The sequence below is a fragment of the Barbus barbus genome, assembly GCF_936440315.1.
Source record: "Barbus barbus genome assembly, chromosome: 35".
Taxonomy (NCBI): domain Eukaryota; kingdom Metazoa; phylum Chordata; class Actinopteri; order Cypriniformes; family Cyprinidae; genus Barbus; species Barbus barbus.
In genome coordinates this window covers 18,131,486-18,152,541 of record NC_136763.1, presented here as the reverse complement: position 1 = coordinate 18,152,541, position 21,056 = coordinate 18,131,486, and the positions used below count along the sequence as shown (strand labels likewise).

The 21,056-nt window shown below is 35.0% G+C and overlaps 2 protein-coding genes across 13 annotated transcripts in view; both read left to right on the top strand.

Annotated features, from left to right (window-relative positions):
• The window catches only part of LOC306854862 (guanine nucleotide exchange factor DBS-like), a 72,500-nt gene extending 56,476 nt beyond the window's left edge, over positions 1-16,024 (top strand). For 2 of the 10 annotated variants that reach the window (XM_079393132.1, XM_079393134.1), the window contains exons 27-32: positions 5,742-5,813; positions 7,226-7,315; positions 7,570-7,685; positions 8,894-9,009; positions 12,883-12,977; positions 14,599-16,024. In XM_079393132.1, coding sequence (XP_079249258.1) covers positions 5,742-5,813; positions 7,226-7,315; positions 7,570-7,685; positions 8,894-9,009; positions 12,883-12,977; positions 14,599-14,687 — 578 coding nt within the window. In that variant the 3' untranslated portion in view covers positions 14,688-16,024. Of the gene's footprint in view, positions 1-5,741; positions 5,860-7,225; positions 7,316-7,569; positions 7,687-8,893; positions 9,010-12,882; positions 12,978-14,598 lie in introns of those variants that run through there. The other 8 variants (XM_079393138.1, XM_079393139.1, XM_079393136.1 and 5 more) reach the window with 6 other exon arrangements.
• Positions 16,025-19,530: 3,506 nt separating this feature from the next.
• The window catches only part of LOC306854892 (protein ECT2-like), a 30,919-nt gene continuing 29,393 nt past the window's right edge, over positions 19,531-21,056 (top strand). For 2 of the 3 annotated variants that reach the window (XM_079393194.1, XM_079393193.1), the window contains exons 1-3: positions 19,531-19,815; positions 20,307-20,488; positions 20,673-20,752. In XM_079393194.1, coding sequence (XP_079249320.1) covers positions 20,356-20,488; positions 20,673-20,752 — 213 coding nt within the window. In that variant the 5' untranslated portion in view covers positions 19,531-19,815; positions 20,307-20,355. Of the gene's footprint in view, positions 19,816-20,306; positions 20,489-20,672; positions 20,768-21,056 lie in introns of all 3 variants that reach the window. The other variant, XM_079393192.1, reaches the window with a different exon arrangement.

Here is a 21,056-nt window from a genome sequence, read left to right as displayed (position 1 = left end):
ATCCTGGTGTGTGCCTGTTGTCCCTGTTGATAAAATTCATTGTCATCACTCTGTCAGTCATCTCCGAGATCACTTGAGCCTTTTTTCAGACGTGAGTGACTTGTGAAAGAAAAACGTTGGACCCTCAAGAGCTTTGTCATCGCAGAATATTTGAATTCTCAGAGGAATCTGAATTGTGTGCAAAGTAGGTTAGCCTCTGCTGAAGACAACAGAAGAACTGAGACACTTCAAGCTCAAGCAAACATCATAGTGTAGAGTTACACTCCCAACATTTTCAAAACAGTATTGGCATTTTCGAGTAGGATATTCACCTGATTCATAGGTGCCAGTGACTTGAATTGCCTAAAGGCCAAAGTGAGGCTTACAGATGTGTTTCAGTGTTTCGGCATCCATCCATCCATCTAAAAATCTGTCTCTGTCGTTCTATCTATCTATCTGTCTATTAGGGATGTGCAACAGTGATCGAGTACTCGGCCGTGACAGCGATGATCGATCATGAAAACGATGATCATGGAAAAACAAATTGGAAAAAGATTGGTTAGCAGCACCTTGGGCATCACCCTGAGCTCTGATTGTTTAGCTTGCAACAACATGCGGTTCAAAGTACAGTATAGACGTGAAAAGAGAGAGAAGCTTGGCTTTGAAGTCACGTAGTGATGTCTTGGTTAGCTACATACATATCTGATTGATCTATATAGTATATGTTGGGATATTATTTATTTATATGCTGAATGCGCTGCATATTACCAGTGTTTAGTTTCATGCTCAAATACAATGCCCGATATTGACTGAGTTTGAATTTGAGACGGTCATATTGCTTTTAGATGTTTCTTTTTCAAAAATACTGATCCTATAATAATGCAGCAGTGATTTTTTTCATCATATTTGTTCAACAGTAGGCATACTTCAATTAAAATTGTTTTTGTACTTCGTATGGCTTCGAAAACACACAGGCGATTTTAGGAATCACTTGATAATTTAGATGAAAATATAAGACAAATCTGCCATAAACATTAATGACATAAGCATTATAATGAGAACTTTATTTATATAAATAAATAAATAAATAAACTTTATAGGATGTGAAATCTTGCCCGTGTTTCAGTGCACTGTCGAAAGCGCATCACGGCGGGAGCTCTCTCTCTCACTGTAGCGCGTAACTTGAAGTTCACTGGAATTTCATAAACAGCATTATAATGAGTACTTTATAAGATGTCGAAAGCACATCACGGCGGGAGCTCTCTCTCTCTCTCTCTCGCTATAGCTATAGCACATAACTTAAAGTTCACTGGCGTATGCATCCTTTTGTGCAGATACAAGTTGTAATGTTATGTTTATGTTATGTATCTAAGTTATCTGATTATCATAGGAAGTGTCAGAGAACGGGTTTCAGTTTATTGGCATAAAGTCAGCTTCACCTCAGGCAGCTATTCTTTTTTAGATGCTTCTTTTTTTAATAACATTGCTGCATAATAATCTAACATTTAATCATGTGTTCATGTTTTCATAGACATGTTTTCATGTCATATTTTTATTTTTAACATAAATTTTCATAACAGTCTTCAGATTTTTTCATTATCTCCATTACGGCCATGCCCCACCCCCCGAGTACTCGATTAATCGTTTTTGAAACCTATGGATGATCGAAATAAGAAATTCCCCAAAATACCCATCCCTATACCATCTATCCGTTTATACATCTGTCCGTCTCTCTGTTTGTCTGTCTGTCTGTCCGTCTGTGTCATTCTGTCATCTTTCTGCCTGTCATCTATCTATGTCTGTCTGTCTGTCTATCTGTCTATCCATCTATCCTTTTATACATCTGTCCGTCTCTCTGTCTGTCTGTCTGTGTCATTCTGTCATCTTTCTGCCTGTCATCTATCTGTCTATCTGTCTGTATATCCGTCTATCCATTTATACATCTGTCTCTCTGTTTGTCTGTCTGTCTGTGTCATTCTGTCATCTTTCTGCCTGTCATCTATCTGTCTATCTGTCTGTATATCCGTCTATCCATTTATACATCTGTCTCTCTGTTTGTCTGTCTGTCTGTGTCATTCTGTCATCTTTCTGCCTGTCATCTATCTGTCTGTATATCTGTATATCTGTCTATCCATTTATACATCTGTCTGTCTGTCTGTCATCTATCTATCTGTCTGCCTATCTATCTGTCTATCTGTCTATCCATTTATACATCTGTCCGTCTCTCTGTTTGTTTGTCTGTCTGTCTGTCAACTTTCTGCCTGTCATCTATCTATCTGTCTGTCTGTCTGTCTGTCTTTCTTCATTAGATGACCTACTATTATCACTTTATTTTGGTAGACAGTGAAGTAGAGCAAGATTTGCAGGAAAGCAATTAGAGACAGTACTGAGAAATGACGTGAGGCTTGAACTCTTCCTCCCATATGAGCACCATTGCTAAACATAGCTATCTTTAGTTCATCTCAAATAGGTTTCCGCAATCAATCTTCTGTCTCTCATTTGACCACTTCATCCTGTTTTCTGATTATCCAGACTAACTACTAACCCATCCCTACCTTTCACTTCAGAACCCGCACAGAAGGAGACAGAGGTTACACGCCGCTTTTCTTTAGCCTCGACTGTCAGCTCTGCCTCTGCACCCCGCAATAAAGGTACTAAAACTGCTTGTGGTTTTAATTTGGTGCAGGATCAAGCATGTTTCTAAATTTAGCAGGGTCGGAAGACATAAAACCCCTACAAGCGGCACAACAAAGTAGAGCACTCCCATTATAATAGTAGCGTGCAATGTTTGCATATTATAGTTTGCTTGCTGCATTGGTAGCATGCCGCTTTAAATCTCTTTCATAAAACCTATTCTGTGGTCACAACAAAATGACCAAAAAGTAGTTGATACCAGTTCAGGTGACATTTTATCCCCCACCACATTTTTAATAAAAATAAATCAATTAAGAGGAGTAGTTTAAGAGTAATCTTCTCTTTTTATTATCAGTATTGATGTTTTATTCATATATGGGTAGTTGACAAATAAAAATTGGATGTGTCCTATGGTGTGACAGCAAAAATGTAAAAAAAAAAAAAAAAACTTTACAAATTTTTTTTTTTTTTACAAATAACATGAGAAAAATGTATCTTTCTTAGAGTTACAAATAGCATGAGAGAGGTTTATCTTCAATGTTAGAGGGGTTTTTTTTCTTTTCGTTTAGTTTTTTGTACATTTTTCTGTCACACCATAGGACACATTGATACGTCAACTACCCATATACAATAATACAGTAACAAAGTTTTTGAAAGAAGTCCCTTATGCTCATCAAGTCAATTTTACAGTATTGTAAAAATAACTTTTTTTTATGTATTTTTCAGCATCATTACTCTTCTCCTCAGTGTCATACAATCCTTTAGAAATCATTGACTTGGTGCAGCATATTAAATAGTTATGCTTAATGTTATTGTGTAAACTGTAATACAGGCTTTTATTGTCACTTTTGATTAGTTTAATGCATGCTTGTTGAATTAAAGTATATATATAAAGTATATTAAAGTATTTCTTTAAAATAATAAATCGTACTGACCCCAAACCTTAAACAAGTAGTGAACTTGCGAGCATTCAAAATAGCCACCTGTCACTCCAAATGTAGTCATTGTTCAACTCCATCGATAGTACCGTTACTGAATTAGGGCTGTGTATTGGCAAGAATCTGGCGATACGATACGTATCACGATACAGGGGTTGCGATACGATATATTGTGATACTGTAAGCAAGGCGATATATTGGGATATTTCTTATTTTAGGAATAGAATATATATTTTTTAGGAAAGCTGTCCTTAAGAACACACCACCATCAAGTTCAAGTTGAGCTTTATTGTCATTCTGCTACATGTGTGGACATATAGTGGAACGAAATGTCGTGTCTCGCAGGACCACGGCGCAACATACTAGTTAAACATAAGATAAACATACAACAATGCAAGTATAAGAGAAAAAAAAATCTGACTATAACTACATATACTACATATACTATAACTAGTATACCTAGTTGCCTAGACATACACAAACTGAGACTGTACAATAACTTTACATATATACTGTACATGAAATTATGCAAAAGGATAGAAATAAAAATAAAAATTGTATATATATTTCGTACATTAACTTGTGCAGATTAAAGAGAGATTTTGTGGGAAGCAGCACATAGTGCAAAAAGATTTGTAGTACAATGCTCAAGTAAACATTATTTTTATTGAGTCTTTGTAGCAGGGAGTGTTCATAGAAAGTGTCTAGTGTGCATATAGTGGGATGAGTGCGTTACTACTACCATATGCAAACCTTAGCAAAAAATAAATAAATAAAAATAGTTTAACCAGAACACACTGGGATCTGCATTTGCAATAATCAGTCCTTATAACATTCAACATTATTGAACCATTTTTTGTGCAGTACGAGTAAAGGGGGAAATATTCAAGTGCATGATTCTTTAGTTAAATGTATGTATAAAATGTATTTTATAAGAAGATAAAAATATATATTTATAGACTCTACTTTAAAGGTTCACAGTTTAAGTTTACAACTGTGACATGCAATGTCATAACATTTGATCTGAACAAAAAATGACATCTGCTTAATATCAATGAAAAATAAAGTGCTTGCAGGATTCCTAAAGAAAACAAAACAATTGTAAAACAATCAAATAAATACAAATGTTAAACAGACGCAAGCACTGCCCCAACTGCACAAAACGCCCCCGACACGAGAGAAAGCTGCAGCCATGTGGCGACTCTACCGCCCGCCGCACCCTGTGCAAAGACTCTTCAACACGGGACGCGGCAAGCGGCAGAACCGATGTTGCGCTCGCGCCGCGGTCCCGGGGCGGACATTACCACAAAAGCCCAAATGGTGCCACACTTCAGCTTTGTACACCAAAACGAGAACTGGAGCAATTCTTTCATCCTCCAGACCATTACTGGCAGCGAACTATATTAACGCTAACATTAGTGGAGTGCCCTGATGCTAGTATTTCCTGTCACTGTTTAAGTTCAGAGATGAAGACTAGCGGTCGGGATATGAACTCAAAACTAAACAACTGCCATGAATCTTCTATGATTTTTTTTTATTTTTAAATATCGATATTCCGTTCTGGAGAATCGATACAGTATCGCCAAACAAAATATTGCGATACTCATGTGTATCGATATTTTCTTACACCCCTATACTGAATGTCCTACTCCACAGGAGGTTGGGGTGGGCCTGTCCCGCTTATTCAAAAGCTGAGATCTCAGTTTTCCAACTCTCTGGCCTGCCCTGAAAGTCCTGTGGTGCTCCTTACACCTGGACCTTTTACACAGAGACTGGCATTGTTACATTTTTCATATTTTACTATGAACCTTTGAACCTTACTATGACATCCCAAGCTTCTTCATTACAGCTCGAATGAAATCAAACTGCACTTCACAGCAAATGAATCCCCTAAAAACATGAAGGGACAGCTGCATTGAATAATAAATACTGACTTGATAAGCTGACATTTGGGATATGGCGTGACATTTAGCATTGTAGCCCTGCTGCACAGCTCTGGGAATGTAAATGAGAATTTAGATGCACACGAGCCTTTTGTTTGTTGTGGCCCCATTATTCTCTTTTATTGTAATGAAACTGCAGGGGAATAATGAAAGATTATTGTGATAATTAATCTTGGATGGATAGGTTGAGGGATTGTGAAAGATGAGCTGAACTTCTTTTCTAAAAGAAATGCATGTTTGTGCTTAGTTCCTCTCTCCTCTAGCCTTAAGAACAAGAGGCATCAGATCAAGAGTGACCCTACACCCTTTGGCTATGAAGGTACCACGTGGACAGCACGGCATGCTGCATGTTGAACATAGTTCTTGTAAGATGTTTGTGGGTTTGTTTTCATTCATTTATGGTTTATAATAAGTGGCCAGATGGTTTTTATTCAAAGCGGCCGCACACTGGTTGCAAGGACATTTGTTATGGAACAATTTGGATATAAGGGTACAATGCAAATTTGTGATCTTAAAAAATTTGTTTGTTTTATTATATTATTAATGATAATTTAACATGTATTTATTTACATGCATTTATTTAGCAGTTTATTATTTAAAAAAATTAAAACTAATAATTATTATGAATAATTTAATGCTTGCATATACACATCAATTTATTTAGATGTGTATTTATTAGTATTATTGTTGTTGTTGTTGATATGAATGAAAATTATATTTTTTCACATGTTTATTTCTGAAATGATTTTGTAAAAATTACTTTTTGTTATTTTTTTATTTACATCCATTAGCAGGGCTCAACACAAAATATAAGATTAACAAATATATATATATATATATATATATATATATTATTATGAATAATGTAATATTTATATATCTTTACATGCATTTATTTAGCAATTGTTTATCATTTTATTATTGTTATTGTTGTTATTGTTATTAATTTAAAATAAAAATTTTCACATTTTATTCATATTTATTTCTTAAATTATTGTGTAAATATTACTTTTTCTTATTTACATAACAGTGCTCAAAAATATTTTTGTTTTTTAATAATAATGTAATGTTTATATTTTTAACATGCATTAGTTTAGCAAGTGTTTATCATTTTATTATTATTATATTATTATTAAAAATAATTTTTGAAAAATATTTTACATGTATTTTTTTACATTTTAATATATATATTTTTTTACTTTTTTTAAATAATTTTTTTCTTTCACCTAATAGTAGGTTTACTTTAATAAATGCATTAATAGATTTAAACTCCAAGACATGAACAACCATAAATTGGTATACATGGCCAAATATTACTGATTTGTATTTCCAACTCATTCTTACCAATTTTCGAAAAAGTCTCATGTGCTGCTAAACCTGCATTAATTTCAACCATCAGGCTACCAGATTTCATTTGATGCTTTCATCTGTTGCGTGTTCTTGCACTGTGGTGGTGGTGGTTTTCAGCTCATCTTAAGCATGTATCATCCTCCAAATCTATCATGTTTCCTTCCCCTCTGCCTTCTGAATTTGAGCTGTGCCTTGTTTTATCATGCTCTCTTGTTCAGATAAGGCTGTGTGTAGTTTTCTATTGGTGGGAGAGACGTCCTTTGGTTATTATTTCGGTGGTTAACTGTTACTGATTCATGCATGCTAATGTGAGGTTCCGTTTCACCTGCAATGCTGCCATTAAAGAGGTCGTGTTTGATAAGACAGTGAATTTCCTCACAGACACCATGCGAGGTGCACTTCCCGCTGAGAGCAAAAGTAAAGGTACTGCCGGTACCAAGCCTGCTGTGCCGAGGTCTGCGTCTCAACCAGGTAATCATGTGAAAAGAGGCAGTGATATGCCAATCATATTGGGTTCTCGCGGGTGTTTTCGTCTATTTTCATTCCTCATTCGATGCCTGACGGTGACAGAATCCGTCAGAGTTATTTTCATTGAGTGCTTTAGCATCTTGTCTTCCTTTCACAGAAGATTTTTCTGGCAAACTTGAGCACTAGACTATTCCCTGAGCATCATCTCTCATAAGGTTTTTACTGAATGATGTTAACTCATATGTACTATTTTCCAGGATGGAATCAACGGCGTCTGCCATCAATGGACGCTGAGGATTTTGAGACCATTCCATCAAGTGCTGAAGATGTCTCCATTTCCTCAGATGGAGAGGATGAAGGACAGAACAAAAACGTATGTGTCTGTGTCTACAACGTCTTTATCCACGTTCTGACCACATATTTCATTCATTCCATGAAAACCTTTCAAATTTGTACGGAGGGGGAAACACTCTCATGCCATCCCAAACTATGACTTACTTTCTTCTTTGTAATGCTAAATAATAACCATAATAATTATTATTTAATTATTTATACCTTTACATTTACTTCATATGTATTTGTAAATTACTTTTCTTTCTTTTTTAAATTACTTATTATTTTTCACACACATGCAATATTTTCATTGGCAACTAAGTTTTTTTTTCCTAATTATTTTTCAAGAAAACTAATAGTTTGACATTATGCAGTTTAAACCATTAAAAAAAAATAATAATATATATATATATATATATATATATATATATATATATATATATAGAAAAATGTCTCAGGTTTCGATGTCTTTTGGATCTCAATAACTTTTAAAAAATATATTCAAAATATTTATACTTTCACATTTTCTTTTTAAAAGTATTCATTTTGCATTTAATATTTATTTTTTATTTTTCACACACAAATTAAATGTTTTCATAGGTTATTAATTTTCTTTAATATTTTTATTTATTTTAAAATTTTTGCAAGAATACCAATAGTTTGAAATCATAGAGTTTAAACAATTTGTTTAAAAAAAAAATATATATATATATTTTTTTTTTATTTTTTTTTTATTAAATACATGACACAATTTTCTCTTTTGATAAAAATGTCCTTTTCAGGTAAGAAACTAACAAACAAAAAAGTATCACAACTGAGAGATTTGACCGATTTGAAAGGAGCTCAGATAAAAGATAGGGTCTAGCAAAGTTTCACAATTAACACGGAAAGGAGGTCAGATTATCTTAGACTCTTAAACACCCAGAGGAGTTTCTTTGTTTAATACTTCTGCTTGATGCATGAGGAGAGGAGCTATGGAGCACAATTTCAGTCAGAACCTATTTAACATCAGACAGAGGGTCTTAAATGTCACATACATGGTTCCTACCACCAGAGGGCATCCTTGAATAAACAACAGATAAGATTTATATTGACTAAACACACATACAGACACACACACACACACACACAGACACATCCCTGATTGCATCTAACTTTCCTACCAATTTCTTCCCGGTTCCAAGTAAAGCCCAAAAAATTGGTGCCATGACCCTGAAATAAATCATGCTTTTCTTTCTTTCTCTTAAGGGGGATAATGGCTGCTATCAGGTGCAGCTGACGTATGAGTCAGGTACCACTCAGGAACTTTCCGTTGAGGCAGGAGATTTAGTACAGTTCCTAGAAGAGTCAGAGAACGGCCACTGGTGAGTACCTAGTACAGTCTCCATCCAGATACTGTATGTTCCTGCAGGCGTCACATGCTGCAGTCAGAGGCCTTCACTAAAGACCAGACAGTCATTAGTGAAACTCTTCTTTTGTTTGAGATATCTGTTATGGTTGTTTATGTTTTTGCTTTAAAAACCCACAATTTTTAAATAGGATCAGAATTATATTTATAATTATCAGTTATTTTGTTGATTTATTTCAACCAATTTATTCTCTAAAAACATGGCTTAATGGACAACTTAGAAATTGGGTTAATGATGTGATTTGTTTCTTTTGTCACGGTTTCTCTTTTTTAATTTATTTAAAAATAAATAAAAAATGTAATGAATTGAATTCCCCTTTTTTATAATGAGTCTGTTTTTAATTTCTGTATTAAAATTCATTTTTGTCAGGGAGATGCAGCTGTCCTGATGTCAAAAGCATATTAAAAAGAATAATTTTCTTGATTTCTTGAAAAGAAACCTAATTAAAGAGTTGGGCATAATGATTTATTATTCCTCAAGAATATGTATTTTTCCAAAACTGCTTCACTGCTTATTAATATTTAGAAAAACCAAAAGCCATGTATTGCCTGTGGAAAAAAAAAACATGATATTTATGAATGAATAATTCATATTATTTGTTTCAAATTTAATTTTTTTAAAATATATTTATAAAATTATTAATGATCCAGATGATTAAGGTGTAATTAAATGAAATTTCTTGAAAAAGTTTTCTTGAAAAAACACATGAAATCATTTCTAAGTGCATTTCTAAGAACTTGGCACATGTGCTTGTTTATTTTTTCTTTTATTTTTTCTTTACGGACACATTTTTCATTTACCCAGTTGTCTTCAAAGCCAAGATGGAAGAGTGGTTTCACAGGGGTCTAATGCACCCCCTTTTGGTGCAGAATACCACCTAATCTGCACTTAGTAACATTTCTAAAATGAAATGAAAAAGCCAGCAGTATGCTGAAGTATCTCATACATATTTAATCTTGGAAACTGTCTCCATTCATTTTCAGCACTTGAGTTTCTGCTTTATAAAGTGTTTAAAACTTTTTTTTGCTCACCAATCAACCCCCTCAAACCCTTCATAAGAAGTTTTCAAGCTTTCATGGATGTGGATGTTTTGACATTGTGCAGAGCTGAGCTAAAGTTTAGGTAGCTGGCTTCACATCTTGAGCCACTGGATGCTTTGAAGTTTGCTCAGTTGTGTCGGGAGTGTATGAGATATACAGGTACATCTCAAAAAATTTGAATATCGTGAAAAAGGTCAATATTTTTTGTCACTCTTTTCAGAAAGTGAAACCCATATATTATATAGATTCATTACACATAGAGTGAAATATTTCAAGCCTTTATTTCTTTAAATTTTGATGATTATGGCTTACAGATAATGAAAACCCAAAATTCAGTGTCTCAGAAAATTAGAATATTACATAAGATCAATAAAAAAAGGATATTTTAAACAGAAATGTCAGGCTTCTGAAAAGTATGTTAATTTCTATGCACTCAATACTTGGTTGGGGCTCCTTTTGCATGAATTACTGCATCAATGCGGCGTGGCATGGAGGCAATCAGCCTGTGGCACTGCTCAGGTGTAATGGAAGCCCAGGCTGCTTTGATAGCAGCCTTCAGGTCATCTGCATTGTTGGGTCCGGTGTCTCTCATCTTCCTCTTGACAATACCCCATAGATTCTCTAAGGGGTTCAGGTCAGGCGAGTTTGGCCAATCAAGCACAGTAACACCATGGTCACTGAACCAGCTTTTGGTACCTTTGGCAGTGTGGGCAGGTGCCAAGTCCTGCTGGAAAATGAAATCAGCTTCTCCATAAAGCTTGTCAGCAGAAGGAAGCATGAAGTGCTCTAAAATTTCCTGGTAGATGGCTGCGTTGACTGTGGACTTCAGAAAACACAGTGGACCAGCACCAGCAGATGACATGGCAGCCAAAATCATCACTGACTGTGGAAACGTCACACTGGACTTCAAGCAACATGGATTCTGTGCCTCTCCACTCTTCCTCCAGACTCTGGGACCTTGATTTCCAAATGAAATGCAAAATTTACTTTCATCTGAAAAGAGGACTTTGGACCACTGAGCAACAGTCCAGTTCTTTTTCTCCGTAGCCCAGGTAAGACGCTTCTGATGTTGTCTCTGGTTCAGAAGTGGCTTGGTAGCCCTTTTCCTGAAGACGTCTGAGCGTGGTGACTCTTGATGCACTGACTCCAGCTTCAGTCCACTCCTTGTGAAGCTCTCCCAAGTGTTTGAATCAGCTTTGCTTGACAGTATTCTCAAGCTTGCAGTCATCCCTGTTGCTTGTGCCCCTTTTCCTACCCAAATTCTTCCTTCCAGTCAACTTTGCATTTAATATGCTTTGATACAGCACTCTGTAAACAGCCACCCCTTTCAGTAATGACTCTCTGTGACTTACCCAAATGGGAGGCCTCTGTGGAGGGCGTCAATGTTCATCTTCTGGATCATTGCCAAGTCAGCAGTCTTCCCCATTATTGTGGTTTCAAAGAACAAGAGATACCAGGAATGTATACAGTAGGGATGGTCATTAATTGAAACTCAAATGTAAATATTCTATTATTTTGAGATACTGATTTTTGACTTTCATGAGCTGTAAGCTCGAATCATCAAAATTAAAACTAAAAAACTTTTGAAATGTTTTACTTTACATGTAATGAATCTAAAATATATGAAAGTTTCACTTTTTGAAATGTTACAAGAAAAAAATAACTTTTTCACGATATTCAAATTTTTTGAGATGTATCTGTAATATATACAGTCAAGAAACTGGTTGTGGTTTTGCTGTTTTTTCTGCATTGATATTGATCACCAGTATCACAACATCTCACAGTAGTACCAATAAATCTAAAAATGTTACCCTATAAATGCTTGTTCAACTTTCACAGTGCGCCAAACTTGCCCTGAGTAGGATATGTTCTTGTATTATCAATCTGTAGTGGTCCTGGAAAATTATTCAGATCCGGGCTAAAAATTCAGGGATTAAATCAGCAATTATTTTAATTGACAAGCTATTTTATGATCAGCTCCAAAATGTAAATACACCATTTAAAAAAAAATAGCATGGAGTTCATCAAATCTAATCATTTAATTTCCAGTATTGACTCTGCAGTACTCAGAACATTATTGACTCATTACCCATTACGACATTACGATATAATCAAGAAGAAAGATATAAACAAATGCAGTGCTTCTTACAGGGATGTGAAGGTTTTGCAAGAAAATGCTAAAGTTTTGCAAGCAAATGCAACGTTTCTTAGGGGAACATGAATGTTTTGCAAGCGAATGCAATAGCATAGAATCAGACATTTTTCCTCTCATCTAATTTCTCCCATTTCCATGTCCCTTTAGGTGCTCCATAAGAAGTTAATAAAAATTAATTGCATTAATGCAGCTAAACCTGTAACTATGGTGGCCTATGGTGCACAACACAACATTTAAGGTGCAAAGACATTTTCAAAATACAATGGAGTTAAGCCACAGAACAGCAGAAATGCTCCTGACCACAAGAGGGCAGTGTCAACCTGGAAAAGCACGATTTTTCAGAATTTATTATAGATTTAAGTTTATAGATTAGTTTGTCCAGTGGATCAGATGTGGATACTATTATCCTCCAATTCCAAAGCGACTCTTCTTTGTGGTCGGCTGGATTTCAGTTGCATTGCGGCTTAATTTTGTTGTGTTTTTAACTTTTTTTGTTTAGTATATTGTTTTGTGTTGTTAGCCACCACATATAACAGGTCCATCAAACCTTTTTTAGTTGAGCTCCAGGTTCTCTTGCACTAAGCTGTAAGTTCATGCTGCCGTTGAAGATGAACACTGTCTCTCATGTTCTAGGCTAGTCAAGAACCTTAGAACTCAGAAGACAGGACTGGTGCCGCCCAATGTCCTGCAGTCCACAGCAGAGGGAGTAGACCTTTGCAGTAACTCTGGTACCGCACACCAATCCCAGGACGAGCAGCAGAAGGGCATGACTGACATCCTCACTCTGGACACACTTAGTCTGGACTGATGGTCACCATAAAATTAATTCGTAGCTATTGGACACATACACTGCTAGCTGCTGTACTGTATGTGGATTACATCTGCTTTAGATGATGATGCACTTTGACCTCTGATATCACTCAGTCCCTTCTCACTCAAACACATACATGTGATTGCACACAAGACACTGTCTTGAAACAAGCCGGCTGTAGTTTGAGATCTAGGTCAGCAGACGGCGAGACTGACGGAGGCACTTGTTTGCGCAGTCTGCTTTTTTTAAGAGGTGTGCATGACATCACCTCCACAGGCATGCACTTCATTCCATGAAATGTTGGCATGCTCACAATGCCACTTTCGGTCTTGTTTGTCTGGTTTTCTCACACACTTGCTCTCCTATAATAACAAGGTGCTGCTTATTCCTTTAAAGCTTTGACTAAGCGCAGAGGCGGCTCTGGACTCAACTATAAGGATTTTTGCCCTGCTGACATTTTACCTATGCAACAGACATGCATACAAAGTATTATTACAATTTAAATGATATTTTCTATTTTAATACTATTATCTATTTTAAAATGTAATTTATTCCTGCAAAGTTGATTTTTTTAGGAGCAATAACGCCAGTCTTCAGTGTCATGTGATCCTTCAGAAATCATGCTAATAATGTTGAAAACAGTTGAAATGCTTGATATTTTATGTAAACCCTGAAATGTCAAAAGAACAGCATTTATTTAGAAATACAAATCCTGTAATAATGTAAATGTTAATGCATCCTTGTTAAATAAAATTATTAATGCAAAAAAGTTTTGAACAGTGTAATGTATAAATGATGATAATATTGATGCATACGTATATTTTATTATAATAATAATGTAGAAATAATAAAGTGTGTGTGTGTATAAATATATATATATTACATTATATTTTATGTGTGACAGGAAAAAAAACATTTAATATATTTTTAATCAGAATGAAAAGTTAAGTTTTCTTCACAGAACACATATACTCATATACATAATTCTTGTATAATTCCATATACTGTATATAATTCCTGTGATTTTGCCATTAGTTTTTAGTATCATATTTAGGAAAATGTTAGAAAAAAATATACACTTTATATATATATATAGAGAGAGAGAGAGATTTAGAGATTTACTTTTAAAATGAAAAATATTGTTTAAAACGGTTTTCTTTCCAAAAATATTTTTATTGCTTCATGCTTATCATCTCATAGATTCATCCTTATTGTTGAGCCCTGCAGCTGTTTGGAGCTGAATATACTATTGTGTTTGTATGCTTTTCATGTTGCGCTTCATGCTTCTCCACCTGTACCTACTGGCAGAAACAAAACACCCTCATCCCATTTAAAAAGATGTAAAGCACAGGAATAACTCTGAAGGTTTGCGTCTTTGTCGTGCCATTTCTTTTTTCTTGTTTGTACGGATTTTGACGTTGCTGTGATTTGAGGGCTGTTGCAAGGTCTGGTTTTATTTTGCCACCCATTTCCTTTTGCTCTCTATGGAAAAAAAATTGTATATTACATCACTAATCTTCTCATTCTCTGCTTTTTAGATATTTTCAGTGACCTCTGCACCGCTGCCCTCACCGACACAGAGGAGGCAGACGACAGCACCGCTCAGGACGGCAGATTTGCATGCTGAACAGACCGTGATGTGTCCTCACCTTCCGTAGCGCCGTGCTTATACACCATACTCGACAACAGCTCCATATCTTTTGTAATACTACACAGACATCTGCTCCGCTGAAGGAATAGGTGAACTGGCCGATCAGAACGGATTCAAGTCCTTTCTGGCCCTCTCCAATGCTGACATAACATTGACAACATTCTGTAGTCGTGAGTCAGAAATTCAGCAAGCAGCCTTCGTTATTTCACTCTGCTGTGCCTTAGCAGCAAACACAGGGGCATTTGAAAATAAATATCCAGATCTCTGTGAACGCCAGACGCTGATATCTGCACCGAGGCTGTCATTTGAAAACACTGAGAAGAAGAGACTCTCTAGACTTTTCTGTCCTGCTGAAAATGTCACTGAAAAGGGATAGTTCACCCAGAAATGATCATTTACTCACCCTCATGTTATACCAAACCTCTATGAATTTCTTTCTTCTTCAAGAAATAGCCATTGGCTTCCATAGTATTTCTTTTACCCAGTACTATATAAGTCAATGGCTACCAGCAACTGTTTTAATTTTTGGGTGAACTGTCCCTTTAAATATACTTGATCGTTATGTTGTTTATTGCTTGTTTGCTTATTGGACTGTTGGTCAGAAACACAGCACTTTTGATGAATTAATATTAATATGTAATGTACAATATTTATACTCTCTTTTATATTCTGACATGAAAGTTGTATAAGCCACCTGTAAAGCTTCGTTCCTCCGCTGTTTGTAAAGCTGAATATCTTTAATCCTCTTCAAATATTTGCCTCTACTTGATATATTTATCTCTGTCATAGTCTGGTTGTACAGAAATAATCTCAACATGTAGTAAAAATGTGGGATATTTACTCTGGAGATGTTTTATATATCTTTCAGAAAATATGATTGTTGTAGCATAAATATTCCAGCTGTACTGTAAAAGCATCTGATACTGTTATTTTACAATATTGCTCATGAATGTTGTCAGTTTGTGCTAAAACGATTACAGAAATCAGATGTACTGTATCCTTCCTGCTTTGACATGAAGAACTGGATGACAGTGAATGTAATGATGCCAAAAGTTTTGTCTCATAACTGCCAATATCTACATATGATTGCGATATAACGATGGTGTAGTTTAATTACTTTCCGATATGTAAATATCTAAGCACAAAGATTTGATATTGAATGCTGATGTGATTCTTGGTAGTATCATCATTCTGTTCATATATATGTGAATATTTTGCTTTTAACAGCTTGCTTACGGACGATATTCCAGCTGATGTGAATATGTATTACATAACTGTACATTTCCAAATACATAATGAAATACATTCATTATAAAACTATGTCTGTGACTTTGCATATGGAGACTATTAAACCCAACCAAATATAAGTTAGTTAGAAATGTCATGAAGATTTAGTGAAAAGGTTCCAAGAACCTTCAGGTTGAAAACTGGTCCATCGGGCTGTTTTTGGTTGTAATTAGTTTGGGACACAAAAGTGTGCATCTAAGAGGAGGACAGAAACGAGAGAGAGGGTCGGGCAAGATTCACTGGGCTTTGTTCTACAGAAGGTGTCTTTCAAACTCCCCAAAACTCCTGAGGGGCGGCAGGAGAGTAAAGCAGGAGAGAGCAGGACACAAAGACCCAGAGAGATGTGACAAGCATTGAAACTGAATTAAAAAAAAAAAAAACGAAAACGTGCACTGCCTTCACTTTGTCCTTGGGTTTGGCTTCAGGTGTCTAAAGATTTTGAAGACACCTGGCAGTCTATTTATCATGAGTCTTTGTCCCCTGAAAGCAGGCCGGGCAGAAGAAAGAAGGAGACTTCTGTCAGCAGGAAAGGGGCTGCTCTTTTGGATAAACGGAGGGCAGGCTGAGTCTCATTCCTCAATTTCAATGGAAGTTAATGGAGTGACATCACATCGGGACAGTGCAGGATGATGGAACATGGCTTTTTTTGGACTAGAGTGTTCAGATTTAAGATGTGAATGAATGAGAAGGAAAAAAACTACTACATTTCATAACTAAATCATGCATTCACTTGTTCAATAAAAGATTGACTTTATTTAGTAAGATTCACACCATGGTAATCATAGTTTCCATTAAAATATTATTATTACAGCATTTGCTACCATAATAAATGATTATGGGGTTTTCAACTTTAGAAGTAAAGTTGTATATAATATGTGACCCTGGACCACAAAACCAGTCTTCAGTAGCTACAGGTATATTTGTAGCAATAGCCAACAATATACCGTAAATATATCAAAACCTTTGAACATTTTTGATTAGTAATATGCATTGCTAAGGAAGGACTTCATTTGGACAACTTTAAAGGCGATTTTCTCAATATGTTTTTGCAGACTCAAGATTCTAGATTTTCAAATAGCTGTATGTTGTCCTATACAAACCCTACATCAATTGAAAGCATATTTATTCAGCTTTCAGATGATTTATAAATCCCAATTTAAAAAAATATTATATCAATATATATTAATATTAATTAATATATAAATATATATTACTAATGCTTCTATACTTGAAAATCCCATATTATATTATATTATATATTATATGATTAAAATACCGTAGGGTTTTCAAGTGTAGAAACATATTATAATATAATAAATTATAATACTAATACTTTTACACTTGAAAACCCATTATTGTGTTATATTATATTAATAACTATTTACAATAACTGCATTTCGATGGAGAATATGCTTAACGTAACGTTGATGACGAACAATAGGTTTCTATAGTTTTATTAGTTAAATTCTTACTTCGCGTGTAACTTTTTCCTGGATGTTTTATGAGTCGCATTGCAGTAATGTGTTTACATCAGTATCTTGTGTTTTAATCATAACGTTAAATGGGTCATTCCTGGTATCCGGTAACATTTCGGCTTCATAACTTTTGGAAAAAAAGTTACATGGTTTTCATGTTTTTAGCATTCTACCAAAATAGTGATATGTTTAACTATACGGAACACATACCGGTCAAGCTCAGCGACTTAAAAAAGAATAATTATGGGTATATTGTTCAGACAATCACTGTGAATGTATTCCACCCTGTTAGGCACATATACAGTTATCAGAACACTTTAATAATGTAAATGAGCAATAATAAGATAGTATATTTCCAGCAAAAACAGTAATATTTTGAAACATTTTTACAATTTAAAATAACTGTTTTGTATTTTAATACATTTTAAAATGCAGTTTATTTCTGTTGGCAAATCTGAATTTTCAGCATCATTACTCCAGTCTTCAGGATCCTTCAGAAATCATTCCAATATGCTGATTTGCTGCTCAAGAAACATTTTATTATTATTATTATTATTATCAATGTTGAAAACAGTTTTGTACAATTGTTTTTTCAGGATTATTTGATGAATATAAAGTAAAAAAAACAGGATTTATCTGAAATAGAAAGCTTTTGTAACATTATCACTGCCATTCAAAAGTTTAAGATAAATGCTTATCTTTTGAACTTTCTATTAATCAAATAATTGATATCAACAAATCAGCATATTAGAATGATTTCTGTAGGATCATGTAACACTGAAGACTTTAGTAATGATGCTGAAAATTCAGGTTTGCCAACACAGAAATAAATTGCGTTTTAAAATGTATTCAAATAGAAAACAGTAAAAATATTTCACAATATTACTGTTTATGCTGTATTTTTGATCAAATAAATGAATCCTTGATAAGCAGAAGAGACTTCTTTTAAAAACATAAATAATCTTGCTGATCTAAAACTTTTGAGCGGTAGTGTAAATAAAAACAATTGTATCCATGTACATTACCACTCAAAAGTTTCATGGAGGTAGATTAATTTGCAGCATACAATAAATACTAGTTAGGCTATTCTATTAGAATTTCCACCCTGTTAGTTTTAGGTTTATAGACCTAACAGGGTGGAACATTTTGAGCTAAATTAGCTGTAGTTTTTTGAGTGATCAACATTTAGCTCTCTAACCTTCTATAGATGAACATAACTTTTATAACTATGTCAGATATGTTTTTTATTTTTCTTTGATCGGACAAACATTCTCCATAATATAGCCTAACAGGGTGGAACTTTAAGAGTGTGACAAGCAGGAGAACTTTTCAAAAACTTAAAAAAAGGTAGGAGTGAGAGTTGACACTTACCTCCATTTGTACAGTTGAATTCCAGCGGAAAAAATAAACAATATCACTTCCTGAAAATGATCTCAGTGGAATTGTAGGCTATTTTGGAAGGCGAGGGAGTACATACTAACAGGGTGGAAGATGACTTTAGGGACATGGTAAATGAAGAAAATTGTAAAATAAATAAATAAATATAGTTTCACATGATTTATATGTATGATTAGATGAAGTTTAGCCTAGTCCATAACATAATTTAAAAATATTTTGAGGTTTTTATCATTTCATGGTTTATATTTCTAGTGTAAGTTGATTACTTTGCACTGAGGACATGATAAAACTGAACGCATGTTTCAATAAAAAGGTGTGTAAAAAAACAAAATAATATTCTGTATTAATAATAATAATTCAAAATAATAATGTCTATTATCTCTGTTTAAGTGATAAAGTAGACCTATTATGTATAATTTAAGCAATTTCTTATAAATATGTGACTGTTTTAGAGAAAATATGAGTAAGTAAATCATAGAGACAGAAAAGTCACTGTATAACAGGAATGACCCAAATACTAAAACATGCACATCACAGCTGCTGACTCCACAGCGTGCATCGCCGTTTGAATTCATCAGCCAATCAGAGGCATCGTTTTAGAACTTCCGCCGAGCTCTTCACTCTCGGCCAATCGGCGTTGGGCTCTCACGTTTGCTTGCTTTTTTGAATTCAGTGAGTGAGTTGAACGGAGCCACCTATCAAAAGAGCGCTTACAATGGGCTTAATATTATATCAAAACCTTTTCCCTTAACTTAATCGTTTTATCAAACTTTACGTGTCATCGCGAGGATCATTACTTGCGTAGCTACGCTTTAGTTTTAATCAATAGTTCGGCTAACGTAAACCCAGATTGCTCAACTGGTTCAGCAGCCAGCTGAACTCTGTGTTTCTTCATTCATCAAAACCTTTCCAGCACATATCTGGACTTATCCCATTGTCAAACGGTGAGTTTTAATCATGCATCTGTTTAATTCTAAATACAAGACTCCGTTGGAAAGAATTTCTTTTGTTTAGAAGTTAGCTAAGTTAGCTCTTGTGCTAGCCCTTACCACTGAACAGCCCTAATCAGCTGTCACCGCATGGCTCTCTAAAAACCTGCCAGATCTGTACAATATTCGATGCTTTATTTAATTAAATGTCAAAATGTGCGTTCTAATACATGCATATAGACATATTTAATGTTTGGTTGCTCATTTGGAGGTTAATGAACTGCAGCTGCTTTTTTATTAATGTAATGTAATGCATTTAGATTAATTATTCATTGCATTTATGCAGCAGCAATTTTTTAAAAGACATTAAACGCTGATAAATGTGTGTATATATATTTGTCTTATTCTCTCCTCCCTTTAACCTTCATCATTGCCTCCTAGAAACTCAACTGTTTGTCTCTTATTTCTGTGCTGCCCTTGTTCACTCCTTTCTCTCTGGCCTCCAGCTTTTGATATTCTGGACAGGACTGGGTCGCCACCCCTTGTCACAGCGCCATGGCTGACAGCAGCATAGTTACTTTAGGGCCGGGCCGCAGCCTGCTGGTGGACTCCTCCGTATACGACTCCCGGATGGCTGAGACCTCAAAGGAGCAATTTTTCATGGGTCTACACGCAGACGAGTCAGAGGGTAAGTGAACCACCCTCCGTCTCCATCAACCTCATATCAACTGACATTTCCATTGGGTGGACCGTTTTACTGAGCACAAACATAACAAAAGAGGTTATTTTCTCTCACTCTATTTTGTCTATTTCCATAGAGGTTCACCTTAGCCTGTGGTCTATTGTAGCTCTTTTCTTTTCTTTTTTTTCAGATGCATTGCCCAAAGTTGAGACCAGAGTGGTGTTGGTGGGGGAGGCTGGCAACATTGCAGAACTCGAGAAAGCTCTTCAGGTACCAAAGAAGAGAGTTGAGTTTATATAGATTGATGCACTGAGGCAAGACGAGCTACATTAATGTGCTAATATAATATATCAGACCCTTCTGAAGTATTTTAAGTTCGTTGTGAGGTCAGCTGGAGAAGAAAAGTTTCAAAATCTGATTAAAAATAATCAGTTTGTTAACAGGAAGGAAGTCATTTTGTGTTGGTCAGCTTAGTGCTTAGTACACAAAAGATACAAATGAAATCCTTCTGTTTCTGAATTAAGGATGGATCTAGAGTATTTATGTCTGCTTGCTCGTGTGTTCCTAAAATTAA